General features: G+C 39.3%; 1 protein-coding gene across 2 annotated transcripts; it reads right to left on the bottom strand.

Annotated features, from left to right (window-relative positions):
• Positions 1 to 1,008: 1,008 nt before the first annotated feature.
• Positions 1,009 to 17,707, bottom strand: LOC149079433 (uncharacterized). Of its 2 annotated transcripts, none has more exons than XM_089240153.1 (3): positions 17,553 to 17,707; positions 2,092 to 2,330; positions 1,009 to 1,972 (listed from the first exon to the last, which is right to left on the bottom strand). In XM_089240153.1, the coding sequence occupies exons 1-3, from the start codon at positions 17,607 to 17,609 to the stop codon at positions 1,261 to 1,263; spliced, it is 1,008 nt and encodes a 335-aa protein (XP_089096279.1). In that variant the 5' UTR covers positions 17,610 to 17,707; the 3' UTR covers positions 1,009 to 1,260. The 2 variants fall into 2 exon arrangements, with proteins under 2 accessions (XP_089096279.1, XP_089096280.1); XM_089240154.1 differs by lacking the exon at positions 17,553 to 17,707 and adding an exon at positions 13,435 to 13,538.
• Positions 17,708 to 19,369: the final 1,662 nt, after the last annotated feature.

Here is a 19,369-nt window from a genome sequence, read left to right as displayed (position 1 = left end):
AATATCTAAATGTTTATACGGTCTCCCTGTCCCCCCAAAAATCTGATTAGGAGAGACAGGGCAAAAACTTTCTAAGTCCAACAACAAAAAAAATTCAATGTTTCTAAGTGCAATAGTTACTGAGATATGAGGAGTCAAAAATTTAAGAAAAGTTGGGAAATAAGCTTTGTCCGTTAGGGGTCATAGAGTATTACGTCAGCATCGGGTCGGGGGGGGGGTTCGTTCGGATTTGCTGACTTTTGATGACAAGGGGGGAAAGGGGTTTGAAGGTTGCTTACGTCATCAACCACCCATTTTTGAAGATATGAAATATTCTAAGCTGATGACGAAATTTTGCTGACAAGATGTGGGGGGTCAAAAATCGCTAAAAATCTGCTTACGTAATACTTTAATGGCCCCTCATGCTGCTCTTCTCCAATTTTTTAATTCAAATATCAAGTGAATTCAAGGTGAATATTGAACTTAGAGCATAGATTTTTTTTAATTGGCCTCAGAAGAGACAAGGCAACAACTATCCGATCGGAAGACAGGGGTACCGTACAAAAATTCAGCTTTTTTTTTATTTTACGACACATGTATTTTCACTCTCGAAATTGGTCGGAATGATTTCTGAACCCATTTTGAGCATCTTTTAAATTAGAACCACACCTCTACGACGAACGATTGATGAGCTAAATGCCGATTGGGACTTACAGAACACCCTGTATAGCCATGTATCACACGTTAGCGAAAAAAAATTCACACGATGAAAAAAATTGGAATTGGCACCTACCGACTGCCGTACATCAGCACATCGAGTATTGGTCAGGGATCTCCAGCCCCTTCATGAATTTGCCTGCCAAAGTCTACAAATCGGACTCTGGCAAGAATTTTCGGACAATTTGCGAAGTGGCTGGCCATTTCGGGAATTGTCCCCCACTTCGAGCTTTAGCAGTAACGTATCTACCCAATGAAATTTTCTTATAAATGAAAAAATTATTTTTTGCAACTCAATAAAAACCATGTATATACCTAGGATACTGCTGTCCTTTATATTCAATATAGGTCACAGCAGCATGTGTTACATAGTGTCCTTGGAGCTTCACATGAATTTAAAACATGTCTCTCGCTTGATATGGTACGTCATGAGTTGTTGAATGATGAAAAAATCTGCATGTAGCATGACCTCTGTGAGATGATGGGAGGATATGTAGACGATTGTGTTGGCACATGCCCATCTGCGTGAGGATATATTTGGATATATATAAAGACTTTTAAGACTTAGAGCACTCTGACTGATTCCAGCCATAACACGTATATCACTGCACACGTCAGCAATATCACCGTGATGCTGCACGTGGACTGGTTGCATACAGCGCCATTACTGCCGCCGCCGCCGCCATTGTTGATGGTCGCCACGACTCTGCAAGGAGCTCCACTGGCACCTTTCAGCTTCATTGGCATCACGTGGAGTAGAGTTCCCGTTGGTGGGAGCAGTCGCAGGTTATCGTTGACGTTTTCGATATTGTATATGTTCATCTGTTCCAGAGTGACGTGAGTTTTGGGTGTCGATGAGAGTGGTGCGTCGACCGACATAGCGTCAATGCCAAGTCCGACGATCTTTCTATTCTCTACGAGCCATTTTGCTGTCTCCGGCTTTACTGATGGAAATTTCAACAGCTTCGGGTCTCTTTCCGTCGTTCCTGTGTAGGTCAGCCGATCCGGCCAATATCTGGCCCATCCTGTCCTGATCATCAGCACGGATCCGTCCGGGATCTTTCCGTGCTGCTCTTCCCAGGAAATCAGGTGACTAGGTTCTAGATGGACCGAAGAATTGTCACCGACGTGGTGGCTGATGTCGACGACCACGGCCGGAACGACAAGTCGGTCCAGTGGGATGTCGGAAACGCACCATTTCCCTTTGTAGAAATGACAAGGTGCGTCAAGATGCGTTCCTCCGTGCGTTCCTGCTGATATCTCTTCGATTTGGTACCTGTAATTATAGAAATATCCAAACTCTAATCATTCAATTTCTGATTTGATCCAAAATTTATATTTTTAAAAGCATTAATACTGTTATATATATTCTTTCATATCCACAACAAATCTCACCAATAGTCTTTCCCTTCAGCAGTGCCGTTATGCTTAACATCCATTGATAGCTGTTTCGTCGTCACCCAGTAGATGGTGTCTTCATTGAATTCGTGCGATAGGTCGACGAGCATCCGTCCACTGGGATCCATCATGTCATCTCCTGCGCATATGTTTTGGCAGAGGTACAACATGACGGCGGCCACATGCCACAAAATGAACCCCTTGTGTGTTGGTTTCATTCCTCTCTTTTTGTCAGTCTATGGTGAAATAAAAAGAAAACCGCAATCATGTTAAGAATTTTCTATTCTAAAACAGCTACGAATACTAATAACATTATTATGTAGGTTGGAAGTTTTGTATTTTGATCCACAAAATAAACCTTGAAGCACTTGAAAAGTTATTAATGTTTTTTTTTTTTATAAATGTTGGAATATCGTGTACCTTGGAACATTATAGAACTTGAAGTTTTCCTAGTTTACCTTGAAATATTCAACTTTCGCCAATTTTTAATACTTCTTCTTTTGCGTTTAAATGCAATTCATGTTTTAAATTTCAGTTCTAGAGACTACTCTCCCACAAAAACTTCAGCAGCCCTCATTTCTTCTCCTCTATTCACCTTCAGTTATTCCGTATTCAAATTTGTTGGAAAAAACATACAGTGTGATATGCGTCTAAAAAAACTTTTAACAAAAAAGTGAATTTCCTATGGAGAGAGAGGCGAAAAATTATTTTATCATCCGCGCCAGATATAGCAGATGTTGGCATCACGGATATTGTATCTCTAATGATGTCACCTGGCATCAAAGAACTGCCAGACCTAATGATTTATAAAACATTTTCTTCCTACAAGTGAAATATTCAATAATTATGCATTTCATCTACATAAATAAATTTTTTCTACCTCCATTATTTTGTTACTTTCTCTCATATATATTTCTTATTTTGTGACACACTGTATTCTCAGTCTGAAAACTGGTAAGAGATCATTTTTGAACGCTTTTTGCACATTTTTTAAATTGGAATCATACTTCTACGGCGAATGGTTGATGAGATAAAAACCGCATTAGCACTTACAGGACACCCTTCGTACGTATTTATGATTATATTTTGGTATTTCTTTATTATTCCAATATATGATTTATATTTAAAAAATACTCATTATATTATTTTTCCAGTAATACATGTATTTTTTTGTCTTAGTATAAAATTACAATTTCAAGGTTCAAAATTGCATTTTTCGTGGTAAAACAGCCCTTGCTGTACCTTGTAACATTTATGCCGTTTCAAAAATTCGTATCTCATGATTACAGTAAGAAAGGTAGGTAATTTAAATTCCACACGGTATGTTTCAGACAGAATACGGATACTAAAAATGTACGTGAATTTAGTGAAATTTTGCGGTAAAAATTGACTGAGAAAAACAAAAGTTTGAAAAATAATGTGCTCCAAGGTATATCTATCTGCCTTACATGAACACTTGCTTGTTGCGCATAGTGACACGCTAAACTTGATTTTAGGAGGAAACAAAAAAAGCATAAGTAGATATAAAAAAATTGATATAAAATCAAAGATCATAGGATATCACATGGGAGGACGAAGGCAAATTCTGTGCTCAGGTGGCAAATGCCATAAGTTACTTTTCCCAAAAAAATGTAGTTGTTCGCATTCCGGAGTCTCACGCGTCAAAATTTTGGAAGGTGGAAAAATTTCGTCTTTCTCTCTTTGCGGTTTATGGGGAAACAACGGAGGCAAATTGTAATTACTCAAAAAAAAAACCCATATGTTGCATTTTGGCAAAATATTGTTCACAAATTTTCCATTGTGAAATTTTGAAAAAGTGACTAATAGTGTAAACTTTCAGCATTTTGCCATCTGAGCACAGAATTTGCGTTTGCCCCGATTCTCCTAAGCAACTAAAGAAGAGCAACTAAAACACTATCGGGTACGAGCTACGAAGAGAGACCTGATTGATTGGATGTTTTCTTTGTAACATAACAGGTGTCTTGAAGATATGATAGAAGTCTTTAAAATTGGGTTTTTAAATATTGAGTAATTTGACTGTGTTGGGCCTCTGATTTGTATTAGTAAATAAAAAAATGATCCTGCAACTTAGTTACGCGCGACACAGCATGCACGATTGCTACAGGTCGGATATGGATGAAAACTCAGAGTAAGGGGCCATTCAAGTAGTACGTAAGTACATTTTTAGCCATTTTTGACCCCCCCCCCCCTGTCAGCAAAATTTCGTCAACAGCTTAGAATATTTCATATCTTCAAAAAGGGTGGTTGATGACGTAAGCAACCTTCAAACCCCCCCCCCTACCCTTGTCAACAAAAGTCAGCAAGCAAATCCGAAACCCCTCCCCCCCCCCCGATGCTGACGTAATACTTTAATGGCCCCTAAATGAGTACATTAATTCTGTACAATTATGTAAATTCAAAATTAATGAAAGAAATTCTAAAATATTGATGAAAACTGAGGATTAATGAAAGAAATTCTAAAATTGATGAGAATTTAGAATCTATCAAGACCACTTGCTTCACTTATTACAAATTAAAAAAAAATGTTCTTTATTTTCATATCCATTACGATGAGTGCAGGGCCCCTCTGACAATGGGTCTGGTTGGTTTTGTTATACATAATTTTTCATTTCTACAGTTGATTCGAAGTACGTGCTGTGTTAGCTAAGCACCTTGTATACTATAATGGGCAATATCTACCTTTTTTGACAAAATATTCATGTGAAACATTTATTTTCTTCATTTTTTACCATATCCAAACCAAAACCTCATGCGTTTTATCCAAAATGACCTTTTTTTAAAAACAATTTGTCCGAAGGCAGGCAATTGCAGAAATAAATACCTTCGCTCTGTATAATTTTAGTCTTGCAGATACTGTCGTGTCCCTGAAAGATATTCATTTCTATTTTTTATTAATTTCTACAGAAATGAATTGAGAAAAAATTGAAATGAATATTTTGTCAAAAAAGGTTCATATTGCCAATTATAGTATATAAGGTGCATAGAGCTAACAGCACGCACTTCGAATTACTGTTGAACCGTTTATAATAGAGGCATACTCAATTACAAACAGTATCCAAATAACGTGTAGAACTCTCACGCCATTCATGCCGCAAGGGGGTTGTATAGTTATTAAGATTTTTTTTTTTAAAAGTGACTTTCTACACGGACACCCTGTCCTCAAAAACCCAGTCAGAGAGTTGTTGTCTCTCTCCTGAGGCCAACAAAAGAAATTCTACATTTCGAATTTTTCACCGATGTTCGAATTCAAATATCTCGCGAATATTGTACTTGGAAACATGGAATTTTTTTTTTTTTTGTAGGCATCAGGACAACAACTTTTTAATTGGGCTTTCGAGAACAGTGCGATAATTTTTGTCGCATCATGGTCATTTACTGCACACGAGGGCTAATTAGACCGAGACCTACAATTTATTGCCGATTCCGAACGGCAACCTGTTTTTTTTTATACTCATCGAGAGGATGGTGCGCTAACCCCTCGATGTGGGACTCCCTGCGGTAGCAATTTTTTCTGTGGTCATGTCACCGTTTCTGTTGTACTCCTGTGTCAGGAAAGTTTCTGACAAGGACGAACCAGGTATCGAACTCTCGACACCTCTAAACTTCCTTCGGTACCTTAGGCGAGTATCTTATCGACCTGGGCTACCGCGCCCATAACAGTGTGTTCATATTAAAATAAAATAAAAGCAAAAACTTTTTATAACTATATAAAAACCTCTAGCAACCTGAACAGAGCATATATCTGAGTACTACACCTTATTTGGATACGTTTTCAAATTAGAAGTATGCCACTAGGATCAACGGTTCACTAGAAAATTGTGATGCCAGCTGTTAGCTATGCACTTTGTATATGTAAGATCAGCATATTTTCTGTACTTCTGCTAGCTAGACCATACGTGCTCAACCAATGGCCCACCGAGTCATCTGATGTGGCCCACAACCTCAAACCCAATTTTGCAAAATTAGGTTTGCTGTTCTAAGCGGCACATTTCCAGATCATTTAAGTGGCTCGTGGTGTGATTCCACAGCACTTGAGTGGCCGACGACACATTTACAGATCATTTGAGTGACCCGCAGCACATTTACAGATCATTTGAGTGACCCGCAGCACATTTACATATCAATTCCGCTACCTGCGACACAGTTCCAGAGCACTAAAGTGACTCGTGACACATTAACAGATCACTTAAGTAACTAGCGGCACAGATCTAGATTAGACAAGCGGCCCGCGACACGTTTACAGATCATTTAAGTAACTTGCGGTGATGATCCAGATCGCTTAACCAAGTGGCCCGCGACGTTTTCAAATCAGCGAAGTGGCACGCACTTTCGTAAAGATTGAGCTACACCAGCGGTTCTCAACCTTTTTTGACTCGCGGAGCCCTTTTCAGTATATAATTTCTGTGGCGGAGCCCTGTTTGACTCCAGGAGCCCTTTTTGCATGTAATTTTTATGGCGGACCCTTGTAGATCTCTTTTTTTTTTTTTTTTTATTCATCTACCAAATTTACTGATTTACTTTATTTTCCTCGAGTCGCCGCGGAGCCCCTGGGAATCGCACACGGAGCCCCAAGGACTCCGCGGAGCACCGGTTGAGAACCGTAGACCTTCTACACTAAAAGCTACTATTTGTATCAACATGTTCTTCCATACAGATTATTCCCATAACATTGTAGAATCAAAAGTTTAGAATACAGTGAAAACTTTTTGAAATATGATTGTATATTGAAAACACATACTCATTTTTTGCAAAAAATACTTGTCATTATTAATTCAAAATCATGTAAATCAAAAAGTGACGAACATATTGCTTAGTTTTTTTTAAACCATTGTACAGCAAGATTTGTCTTGTGAATGCAGTGAGAAAGTTTCGTAGAGATATTTTGAAAAATGCTTGAGAAATCAAGTTTTATGTGAAGTAAAAAAACCCACAAAACTTCAAGAAACGCATTCAAAAGATTTCATTATCAAAGATCATTGGATTCGTTTTATTCAATTGATAATAACATCCGCTTCTAGTTATTATAAAGATGGAAATGAAAAGGTTTTAGATTCTAGAATATCTGCATTTTTGCAAATGAACAGGATAAATAAAAAAATCCAAAATAGTGATGAAATTCGTCTTTTCAAGGCAAGCGGTTGTACCAGGGAGGCACAGTTTTTTGAGTTCGCGGGTCAGAAACTTGTCTATCCCTTTACCGATTCTTGAAGGGTACTGGGAGGTTCGTGAAAATAACCTATTTTTGCTTTCTGAAATGGACTCGTCCAAACTTTCACCTCTCACCTATTCCCCCGTCCTTCCTTCCATTCAGTTCCTATTCATGCCGGCCACAGCGTTGCTGTTCATTTTTTCGTTTCAAGATACCCTGTGGAGACAAATTGTAAACTGAAATCACCCTTCTTTATACAGCATTTTTCTTTTATGTAAAGGAGTAGGCACCCAACTCTTTTTTCTTCATGAAAGACATGTATATATGCATACGAGTTCATTTTATCCCTGTACGCGTATACGGGTCCAGCTGAAGGTCCGGTTAGTTATTTAATCGTGAGCGGCGGTATATCGCCCTTTCTCTTCAAGATATTCTCGCCAACTTTGCCAATTATTTTTTCCTTTTCTCGATTTTTATAATTTTGTAGAAGTGAACTATTAATATATGAATTTTTAATTCAAAAGACAACTTCAAAAATTAGAAAAGACAAGTGCGTCCAGATATAAACTTTCGTGTATCTCGATATGAAAACAAATAAGCTTTACCAAAAAAAATTCAGGCCCCATTCCAATTTTACGTTAGCATCAGGAGGGGGAGGGGGTGTATTCGTTGATTTTTGATTACGAGAAGGGCGACAGTACGAAGCTTGTAAAAACATGAAATTGGGTTTAGCCTGGTGTCATTTTTTTGAGTGGAGTGTCTGTGCTATGCCGACTTTTGACAAAGACAGAGGAGTAAAAATATTGGCAAAATTCTGCCGACAAAAGAGGAATCTAATTTATTTTTGGTTCTGTCAGAGAAATTACGAATAACTGACGTTCTCCCCAGGGCCGCAACCAGATGCTTGGTCACCTGGGGCAAGTACGCATTTTGGCACCCCTTTGTAATGTTGAAGGTAAGGTTTGAGAATGAAATTTGCGCCCCCTCTGGTCCAGCGCGCGGGGCACGAGATTCGTCTGTCCCCCCCCCCCCCCTAGTTACGGCTCTGGTTCGCCTCCTCCATTAGAAAACAAAAAGTGAAGATGTAACGAAATATTTTCGCACACTTGTTGCTGGTGATACGTACAACTAGGAACATGATCGCAACGTATTGGAGGTGAGGGGATAAACTTAATTTTTCCGCTTTCAAAGTTGCAAAAAGTGCTTATGCACAGTATATCTCCTTGAAAAACTTCACCCTGCTACTGTGCCTCTAGTTCCAGCCATATTGAACTTCCTCCAACTCTTCTTGTGATTGGGGGGGGGGGGGGTGATATTTAAGGGCATTATGTTTACCCATGCATACAGAAGCGACATGATATTCACAAATATACGGATAAACCTTCAATCGTAATTCAACCTCCCTCCTCCCAACTGTGGCCCTCTTGCATTTTCAGTATATCTCCGTCATAGGTGTCTGCAGAATTTTCTCGAGGGGGGTAGGGGTTCAAAATTTTTTCCTTCTGGGGGGGAGGTTACGTTTTTTCCTGCAAAATAACACTATAATCTCTGTTTGAGGGGAGGGATTAGAACCTCAATATCCCCCCCCCCCCCTCGTTCGCCAATGATCTTTGTCCACGCTTATGCTTGTGATAAAAAGTAATCAAAGAGGGAATCCCCTTCTTATTGGTTAACATAACATACGAAAGGTATTTAGTTTCGATATAGCATTTTTTTACCGAAATAATTTTTTTCTAATTTTTGGTTGACTTGGAGGAGGGGATACGGACCCTCTATGCACCTCCCTGCTTACGCCTCTGCTTATGACGATATATTATCCACTATCCTATCTCCTTATAGCTATGATATACGTGTACTTGTGGTCTCTTGTTCGTGACTATATACTCGCTGTCGGAACTTTCAATTGGAATCACCTGAATCCTCATGAAACAAAATACGACGAATTTCTTCATACACGAGACTTTCTTTAGGCATTTTCCAAATCGAAAGTGATGCTTCAAATCGATAATTGACAACTTAAACATAGAAATGATAAATATTTAAAACTCTCAAGAGTAAGGAAAAAGGTCAACCTATTCACGTTTGGATAGAAATGGAATGTGAGTTTTGAAGAAAAATATCTATTAGTAAAACCAACGTTGACCTTTGGATAAGATCGTATCTGTGGGGAAGAAAAGGGGCTGGCCATTTTCTGAATGCACTACCTAGAAGCGATAGAAAACTCGATTTGGGAGCAATACGAAAACTTTACAAACAATTTTGTTGAATGTATTCACGTACTAATCCGGTGCCAGCGTACTTTATTTGGAACACTCCCATAAAAACAGCCCACTTATAAGGTATTATCTGCTTCGTAAGAAAAAGAGAGGTAAAATCACTATGTGGAAGTGTCCCTTTTGCGAAAATGAGTTTTTCAAACTTGACAATGAAAGGACATAAATCCCCTGAACAAATTACAGCCGTGCCTTCTTTGCTCACGTTGACTGTCTTCTTATCAATAATTCTAACCCCAGTTGGTAGTAACAGCAGATGTTTATCAAAACGCTAGATCCGTAGAAAATGAGGAAGTCTCATGCTCAGATACTACTACAATCGGGCAACAATCAGAGGCGTATTTACTGTTTTGCCTCCCTTCTTCCATTCTATTCTAATATTCTTGACCACTTATTCCTAGAATTCACCACCCTGGGAAATACCCGTCTTGGACTCCCGCTCCTGTGAAAACGCCTGTGTCTGTAAATCAGTAAATCACGCTTTGGGCCACTCGCATGCTGGCATACTGCTTCGGTCATTCACGTGCTCACACAATCTCTACGTTCCCCCCTTTTGGTCACTCACATGATAGCATACGCTCTATGCCACGATTTTGATCGCTCACTGACCTGGCATAGTCGCTCTTTAGGTTACGTTTTGGTCATCGTAATTTTGGTCATTGTTTGATCATAAATTTGATCATACGTTTTGGTCATTGCTTGCACCCGATCAAGGTCACGATTTTGATCGCTCATTAACCAGGTCCCTGGCTCTGTAGTTCTTTGCTTGGTCATTAACACGCTTGCAACAATTCTAGGTCACGCTTTTGATCGTTCACCGACCTGGGGTCACTCGCTTTCTTTTTTGGTCATCCACGTACTTGCACACGCTCTAAGTCAGGGTTTCACAATTCCCAGGCACCAGGTCACTATGACGAATATAGAAATTTGGCATTGGTGCCTAAAATATTATATGTTTGATTGCTAAATTGAAGTGTTAGGATAACAAAGTTTTTGGTAATTATGTCAGTGTGTCTACCAACATGGAGAAGGGTTGCTGAGTCCTAGATAAGCTGAAAAAAAAAGCATTATTTTCAAAATAAAGCCATTATTTTAATAAAAAATGCTTGGCTCCTATGAAATTTTGGTTGGTGCTTAAATTATTTTTTGATTTGTCAAGCCCTGCTCTAGGTCACTCACTCTCTAGGCTGAAACTGATTTATGATTTTGCCACTCTTTTCACATTCCACTAATTTTCTCGGCCACTCATTCCTCAAACCTGCCGCCCTTTGCTATAGCTCGCTAGGCTCCCCCTGTAACAATGTGTTCCCCCCCCCACATTCTTTATTTAGGTGGTTTTTTTTATCATTGCACGGCCATTTTATGCACGAAAATGGACATAATTGAGCCTGTGCAGTCTGGTGCCAAATCCTAAAGGCAGCCGTCCCAGAAGGAAGTCAAATCGTATTGCTAGAGGTTTGTGTACTAACCTCTCAACTAACAATCAAAAACCTTAGTAATACGCTAAAGAAATAAAACAACACTTGCAAAATTGTGCACAAAATGAAATATACTACTTAGTATTGTACTACTATCACGGGCTCAGTTCATGTGCATGTTCAAGGGCATGTCCCTTTGCAACATGCCCTTATGTTTTTTTACACAAAAAAACATACCGTAATTTTTTTGCTTTTTACAAATTTTTCTTTATTGCTTTTACAGTCCTAGGAAATAATATCGGTCGGCGATTAGTCATGTTTATCCAAACATAGAAGGTTTTCTTTGTGTGAACTGAAAATATGCGTATTGATGACCAGGGCCGCAACTAGGGGGGGGGGGGGACAGGCGGACATGGTGCCCCGGAGAAGTGGGCGCTAATTTTTTCGGCTTGATTTTCCAACTCCCAGAATCACAACAAAGTGCTTTTATACATTTTTGTCACTAAAATTGCCATCCCCCTCCAATTTTCCGTACGGGGCAGCTGTCCCTCCCTAACTCATGATCCAAATATATAACCATTAGAGAAAGTAACAGAACTTGCGAAGCATATGGCCGTTAGGAAAGGAGTCTCAAGGTTGTGAACGTTTTCAAGCAGGACCGTTCCCAGTTTCACAGTAAAAATTCATTTCAGCTTATGTAGAGAATCTTTTCATGTTTTTCATTCGATACGAGGGGCATCATCCCCATAACAATAATTTTCACAATAGTACATTAAAATTCATTTTCACTTCTAAAAATCTTATTAGGAGTAAAATACTTCCCCGAATTTTGGGTAAAGGAAAGTTCTTTTCATGAGAGTATCGCCATAATTGTAATAAAAAAGAATAAAACATTTTCTGAAAATTTCAGAAGATGGAGGCTTTCAGAAGTTCAGTACGGATAACATTACACAAATGACACCGAACTTTCGGAAATCTAGCAATGTTCCAATTAATAAATTGCCAGGATTTTGTTCGGATAGAACACCTGTTATGACAGGCTCAATAAATTGTGTTGGTACGCAACTAATAAAACAAAATTATTTGATGCTGCGTGTCCTTTTTTTTGCACATAAGCTGGCTCTAATTGTAAGTCAAGTTCCAGGAAAACGCAACAATCGCAAAAGTACAAGATACCATAAATTCTAAATATCTAAACAATATAATCTATTATAAGCAATAAAATTTAACACATCTTGATAATTTTAAAATTATTTTCCAAAAATTATTTCGCCAACGTCGTGGGTAACAACATGATAGTGTAACCTCTCGTTTTGTTGTATTGTTGCAAACAACAGTCAGCTTTATCGAAGTGGAGCTTCCGGAATCCAACTGATGGGGCGTATACGCTTGTCTTTCTCGTTCCCGCCTCTGACGACAGCTGTCAATCTTCCCTCCCTGCCCTTTCACAAAAATGTCTTATATACCCATACCCCCCATCTCGGCCGGCTACGAGCGGTTTGGCTGTTTGCATGTAGAGCCGTCTACGGCCGGATTGGTTTTTATAGAGATCTATAGCAAAGGGTGGACAACTTCTTTCTCTTCGCGGGCCAACATAATGGTTAGGTACAGCGTCGCGGGCCGCATCAGTGGTGCAAATTCGGTTTATGAGCCGCTTCCATTATTAATTGAATTAATTAGTTAGTTATTAAATTGATTTCGTCACTAGAAATAACAAGTTTGTTAATCAAGAAATCTGCTGTTGGAACTGATAATTCCAATAATGATCGCAAATTTAATTTTTTCACGGTGCTTTTGTCTTGTCGCGGGCCGCACAAAATCATTTCACGGGCCAGCTGTTGGCCACCCCTGGTCTATAGGGTGAATATATAACCGGTATTTTACTAAACATTCCTTTAATTTTAGTTGCCACAGTTTTTCCATAAAATGTCACGTTTTTTTGCCCCATTTTCCACGACGCTTAATTGATCTTTTGAAATCAAGAGTTCAATCATTTTCATGCAACACCTTTGACAATTTTTCGGCTATAATTTGCAACTTTACCTGCCTTTGGAAATTCTTTCGACTTTAATTACTGACTTTACTTGCATTTGACAATTTTTTGGCTTTAATTGGCAGCTTTACTTACGTTAGATAATTTTTTTGGCTTTAATTGACAAGTTTATTTAAGAGAATTTTTTTTTCGTGATTATTGGCGATATCACGTATGGATCCCGATTTCCCGTATTTTTATGAAGGAAATATGGTAATCCTAGTCAAAACGTGTTGTATATTGATACTTTTTTACCGGAACACCTTCCATCAGCCGGATGGAAGCACTACCTCCTGTATATAGGAGGTAGTGATGGAAGCCGGGCTGTAGGTAACCCGGGGGTGAAGGTTGTGCGCACAAGACAAAATAGAAATGAATTTTCATGGCAGTATCTACAACACTCACAGAAGAGCCGTCCCCATGCAAAACTTAGTGAAAAATACTCACCGAAAAATTCTTCCGTTGATATTAATTAGTCAATCTCTGTTGGACGACCAGTGCTAAGCGAATCGTACGATCCTCTGGAGGAAAATAATCCAACGACAATTTTTTTTTTTAAATCATTATCATCATCATGTAAAAACACCCAGAATCCTCCATAGAGGAAAAACCAGTTTCGAACTATGTTTTTGGAGAGAGAGAGAGAGTGACTTACAACTAGAATATTCATATAAGAAATTTTTATGTATATTTTCGATTGGGCATTGCAGTCACGTTCTAGAGACTAACATGCGTTGGCTTCGCGGTACGAATCGGTTATGACAAGGACAACATTATTAAATACGGGAAAAATATTTATAGTATCATGATTATTATACTTATAATCATTAACACGGTGTGCGATGGATCTAAATCCAGGTACAGTATTGGACTTCCGGATATTGATTAGAAATTAGGTATATGAGAGGTCATCATGAGTTCATAAGTCATAATTTTTCAAAAAAACTTTTACGACACATAGAAATATTTCCCGCTCTCCATATTTATCTGTATAGAAATTTTTAAAGATGATATATATGTATATATTTTTTTAAACTCCACAAAACGAGGCAAAGCCTGGCATAGTGTTCTCTAGTTGACAACTAGGGAGCGCTGAAGCGGACCTGAGGAAGGAAAGAAGTTATAGATACGATATATACGGTATATATATATAAAACATGGGTACGAAACCCCCAGCAAACGGGTTGAATGAGGCCCTCTAAGGCAGTGATTCTCAACCTTGGCAAGCCCGCGGCCCGGTTTCGTTCATTTTTGTGAGTAGAAGGCCCGGTCAAAAACAAGACTAACGGAAAATCAATGAGGAAAAATGAAACGGTTGATCATTCGCGGCCCAGCGGTTGAGAAACACCGCTCTAGGGGGTTCCAACCTGCCCACTAGAAGGTTTTTCCAGAAGGAAAGTAACTTTTTCGACAGAAAGCAATAAAACCAACAATATCAACCTTAAGATATGTGTAGGGCTATTGGCAACTAAAAGGCCGTTTCCCTACGAAATTTGGATGAAGGTAAATGTAGTGGGCCTCGCTTAATCGGATAACGGATAAACGGAAACCGTGCTTAAACTGATAAAATCCTCCGTCACCAAAATTTCTCTCATAGAGACAATGTTAAATTTCCTCGCTTAAGGTATCTGATTACGTTGAAAACGTCATTTGGGAAACATAGTTTACTGCTTCATATTGCCGAGGTTATGAACCAAGATCGAATGTCTACCACATTTGTCTAATTACAGTGTTTTACAGACGAGACGTGAAGTGAAATTTCCAAAAATTCACACGTTTATTACCAGATTTGAATGTAACTTATAAGCATATTATACAATATCCCTTACAATCTGCAATTCAGTAACTACACAATGCAAATTTTAGGCGCCAGTATTAATTTTTAAGTCGCCGTGGCGACCTGATGCCTAGGATTTGTCCAGCCCTGGAATACGATGTATACTCAGTGCTGTCTTAACGCATGGAGCCCGCCCGGGCACGGCCAGGGGGCCCCTCCAGAGTAAAGGGGCCTGACAAAAATGAGATCTGGTAAACATTTTCTAGAATTTACCGTAGGGCCTCAGAAAAACCACTTGGCCCGGGGGCCCATGATGCTATTAAGACGGTCCTGTGTATACTTAGGCTGACCATATTTCCTCGATAACAATCGTGAAATGGGGGAAAAAGAAATCCCCGTAGAAAAATACGGGACAAAAAAAGTTGTCGAAGGTAAACAAATCAGTTATTTATCGCTAAAAATAACGCAACTGGCGGGAAATGAAGCGCAATCGCAGTGATACATGTCGTTGTGTGGATTGAAATCCAATTCACGAAAAAAAACACCGTGTAATTTGAGTCATATGAGACATAAATAGTTACCATATTTTAACGTGAATTATGGAACCCAGTGATTTTTTGGGCTTAAAATTTGGAAAAATGCTGAAGAGATATGAGGGTGCTTATAAGTAAACTGACACTACTCGAACGTATGTAGTGCCCATTGTGATGAAGGCATTTTTTATGAAACTCGCTATATATGTATAGAATATATGAACCATGAGGAAAAGAAAGATTCAATTTTTTAAAAAAAATTCAATTTTGAGCACAAGGTGAAAAAGTGGCGCTTTTTTTTTTTTTATCGCAGTTATCTTTGCCCATGGTCCAAATGACGTTTTTACTAAGTTTCAATGAAATGCGTTTCATAGGTCGGAGTAGTATCAGTATAATTGAGTAGTGTCGGTTGAATTAAACTGACACTACTCCGACCCATGTAGCACCCGTCGTGGTGACGCATTTCATTGTCAAAACTTGTTAAGGTGCGTATACATTAGCGCGCGGATCGTGCAATGAAAGCGTTCGCAATTGGTTGTTCAGTAATTTGTACGGTGTTGCGAACGATTCTTGAGCTGTTTTCAACTTTAAGACCAGACATGGCCCAGGCTCTGTCCCTTAGGGGATATAAGCCAGTTACCCCGAGAGGTTGGGCCATGCTGGAACCAAGCTGTTTTCAACTGGACCCACCTGGAATCGGTTTTTTCAACGAACACAAAGGAAGTTTATGCATCCACAAGCGGATTCGAACCGCTGCAGGGGGTCGTGCGTTGCTACACGCGCCTTTACCTACGTTATTTGGACCATGGGAAAGAGATTTTAAAAAAAAGTGCCACTTTTTCACCTGGTGGTCAAAATTGAACTTTTTTTTTTAATTTAATCTTTCTTTTCGCCATGGTACGCATATTCTATGCTACGAAGTTTCATCAAAATACAGTCGACGCTTCTGGGTTCGAACCCCACTGGCGCCACAGTGGTGGTCGTCTAAAGTTGGTTTTCTGTGGTTCCCAACTTCGAGGCGCGAATGCAAGCCGATCTCCCCGTTAAAAAGTCTCGCCACAGAGAGCAACAGACCTACAAACGATGCAAATAATTAATCATTACACTTCACTTCTGAAATATAGATGGCAGAACTAAAAAATCAGACACTACACTAGATGCGAGCTTAGACTGTTAGGTACACACACACTTCCGGGCCAACTTACTCGGCAGCAAATTGCCCATGACGATAGACCTGAGTTGTGCTCAGTTTGAAAGAAAGAAAGAAAGAAAATCAGTGCTCGTTATAACAGCCTCACGTTATAGCGACCATTCCATTACAGCGACCGCTGGGATAGGTCTCAAATGTTTTCATCATGGAGCGACTATCATATACATGCATATATATATATATATATATATATATATATATATATATATATATATATATATTACTTTTGATATTACGACTCTCCCAATATAACCCGTTCTCGAAGAGACGAAAGGGGGCGTTAAATCAAGCGTATACTGTACCTCCATGAGCTGGGCACTACATACGTCTGAATAGTGTCAGTTTATTTATAACCACCCTGTAGGCTATCTATAATACTACATCTATGTATAAGAAATCCCTCCTATACATATTTTACCCCCCCCCCCCAGGACAAAAGCGTCGGAAGTGTTTTGAGACATGTGGATGCTCGATTTGATAACAAAATAAAGAGATTTTGACTTCTGAATTCATTTTGGGGGTGCTCAGACTGGTGCTACAAAATACTGTGGGTGCTCGAGCACCCACTGCACCCCCGGCTCCGACGTCGCTGCCTTAGGACCCAATTTTTGTCAAAATGGGGTTGCGTATACATGTTAAAATACGGTACATACATTCAGGGCCGGAACTGCAGATAGGCAACTGCCACGGGCGGCAGTTTTAGGTAGAAATAAAGAACAACGTTATAAAGTTATCGAATTTTAAAGTTGTAGGAGGCAGCAGAACCAAGTTTTCTCCGAGCGGTAAAAATCCTTGTTTCGGCCCTGTATATAATGGATCCTGCTTATAACGATTTTCAAAAAAACCGGCGTGGAAAAAACGTTGTGAGCAGGAAAACGCTTTAACCGTGAAAATTCGATGAGTATCAGAATATAGACCACGAAAATAAATCGTACCAAGCGGGAAACGTTCCAGGTTGAAATGTTATAAGCGGGAAATACTGTATATGCTACGATCTCAATTATGATATTTTAAATCCTTCTACAAATTTCATGAAATTACTTACGATTTCTGAGACTTCCCTTTGAATGACATCTTGGAAATATGGATTTCTCTGCAGCATGATAACAGGACGTGTGTTCGATGATTATGGCCTGTTACAACGCACTACTTCTACTGCATCTGCATATGATGTTCTACAAGTTGTTTGGAGAAACACGAGAAGAAAGTGACCAGACTGACTACCTTCCTCCCCTTTGTCCTTGACCCACGGGCGAATTTTTGCTTCTTTTCCATACAATATTTTTAGTTTTTTTTACCCGCTCAATTGGCCTATTTTACAATGTGAAGGTCATTGTGAACCGAGGTGGAGGTCAGACCATAATCATACTGGTGTTTTTTTCTGTTCCTGCATCTGCGTTGTTCCGAATGGCCTCCAAAGCATGGATTAATTATTATTGTTGTTTTGATCCATTTCGATATAAAAACATTTGATGGCATCATCGGCCAAGAGGATCTGTTGTCGCGACTGAAGCTGAGAAATGTGATGTGATCTTCATCACTATAATCATCGGAGTTGAGCGCTCATATCACTTCTGATAAATTGTGATAAAAAGCATTCAAAGAGATTTATTCCCGATATAAACACAAATCACTATTTTTTGGAGATTTCTATGCACAAGGGCCTCTGGTACTGATGGGTAACGGAGTGATAGACACCTATAAGTACGTTGTTCTAGCATACTACCTCGATTAAAAGTACGGGAAATCGGGATCCCACATACACGGAAAAATACGGGAAATCGCTAATATCGCCAAACGTAAGCAATGTTGCCAAGTTTTGTTAAAATCACAATTTTCAGCCATTTTTGACCCCCCCCCCCTCTTGTCAGCAAACGTCAGCACTGACCCCTCCTCCCCCGTCAGCAAAATTTCGTCAGCAGCTTAGAATATTTCATATTTTCAAAAAGGGGTGGTTGATGACGTAAACGACCTTCCACCCCCCCCCCCCCGTCATAAAAAGTCAGCAAATCCGAAACCCTCTCCCCCCATCGATGCTGACGTAATACTTAAATGACCCCATACATTATATGGGGATACAACACTATATACAACTTTTCAGTTGTCGTCAGTATAAACTCCCTATTTCAAGATCAAGAAACGGATCAATGCATTTAGGTAGACGCACCGATCCTGAATATTATCAACTAGGCAATGAAACATTACAGCAATTTCGTTAGTGGGTTTAGGTGCTGTAATGAGCCGCATCCGGATTTTACCGATCATTATCATGGCATAGTCTGCAAAGCTAACAAAATTTCATAAATGTTATGTACGGCATACAGCAAGTGATGCGCATACGTTGTCATATGCTTTCTGTGTGTACACAGAAATATTCGCCCGACTCTGGAGTTCTGTTCACGGTTCGTAGGGAGTCCTTACAAAATTAAGGATATAAAGCTCCCCGAACAGCCGCAGAGATCCTTTACCAAACAATTTCTGGGTTTGCACTCACTGAAATGGCGTACAATCATAGAGGCGTACGCAGAATTTTCTCGGGGGGGGGGTCAATTTTTTTTCCTTCTCAAGGGGAGATTTAAGTTTTTTCCTGTAAAATAACACAATAATCTCGGCTTGAAGGGGATTAGAACCCCCAAACCTCTTCCCCCCCCCCTGCGTACGCCAATGCGTACAATCACTGCAGATCTGAAGATGTGCTACAAACTAATCCACCAAATGGTTTATCTAGAGATGTGAGGTGAGGAAGTAAAAATTGGAGAATAATCGAGAATATTCATTTTTCTTTTAAATAATCTAAATTTTTTTTACTAATTTTGTTTATATTGTGAAATATAAATCAGTTTTCATTGCCTGAAACATTTA

This window comes from Pholcus phalangioides, unplaced genomic scaffold (assembly GCF_987345545.1).
Source record: "Pholcus phalangioides strain wild (caught in Gottingen) unplaced genomic scaffold, Ppha-v1.0 ptg000012l_1, whole genome shotgun sequence".
Taxonomy (NCBI): Eukaryota; Metazoa; Arthropoda; class Arachnida; order Araneae; family Pholcidae; genus Pholcus; species Pholcus phalangioides.
Note: the sequence above shows the minus strand (reverse complement) of the source record. Positions and strands in the feature narration are given on the sequence as shown.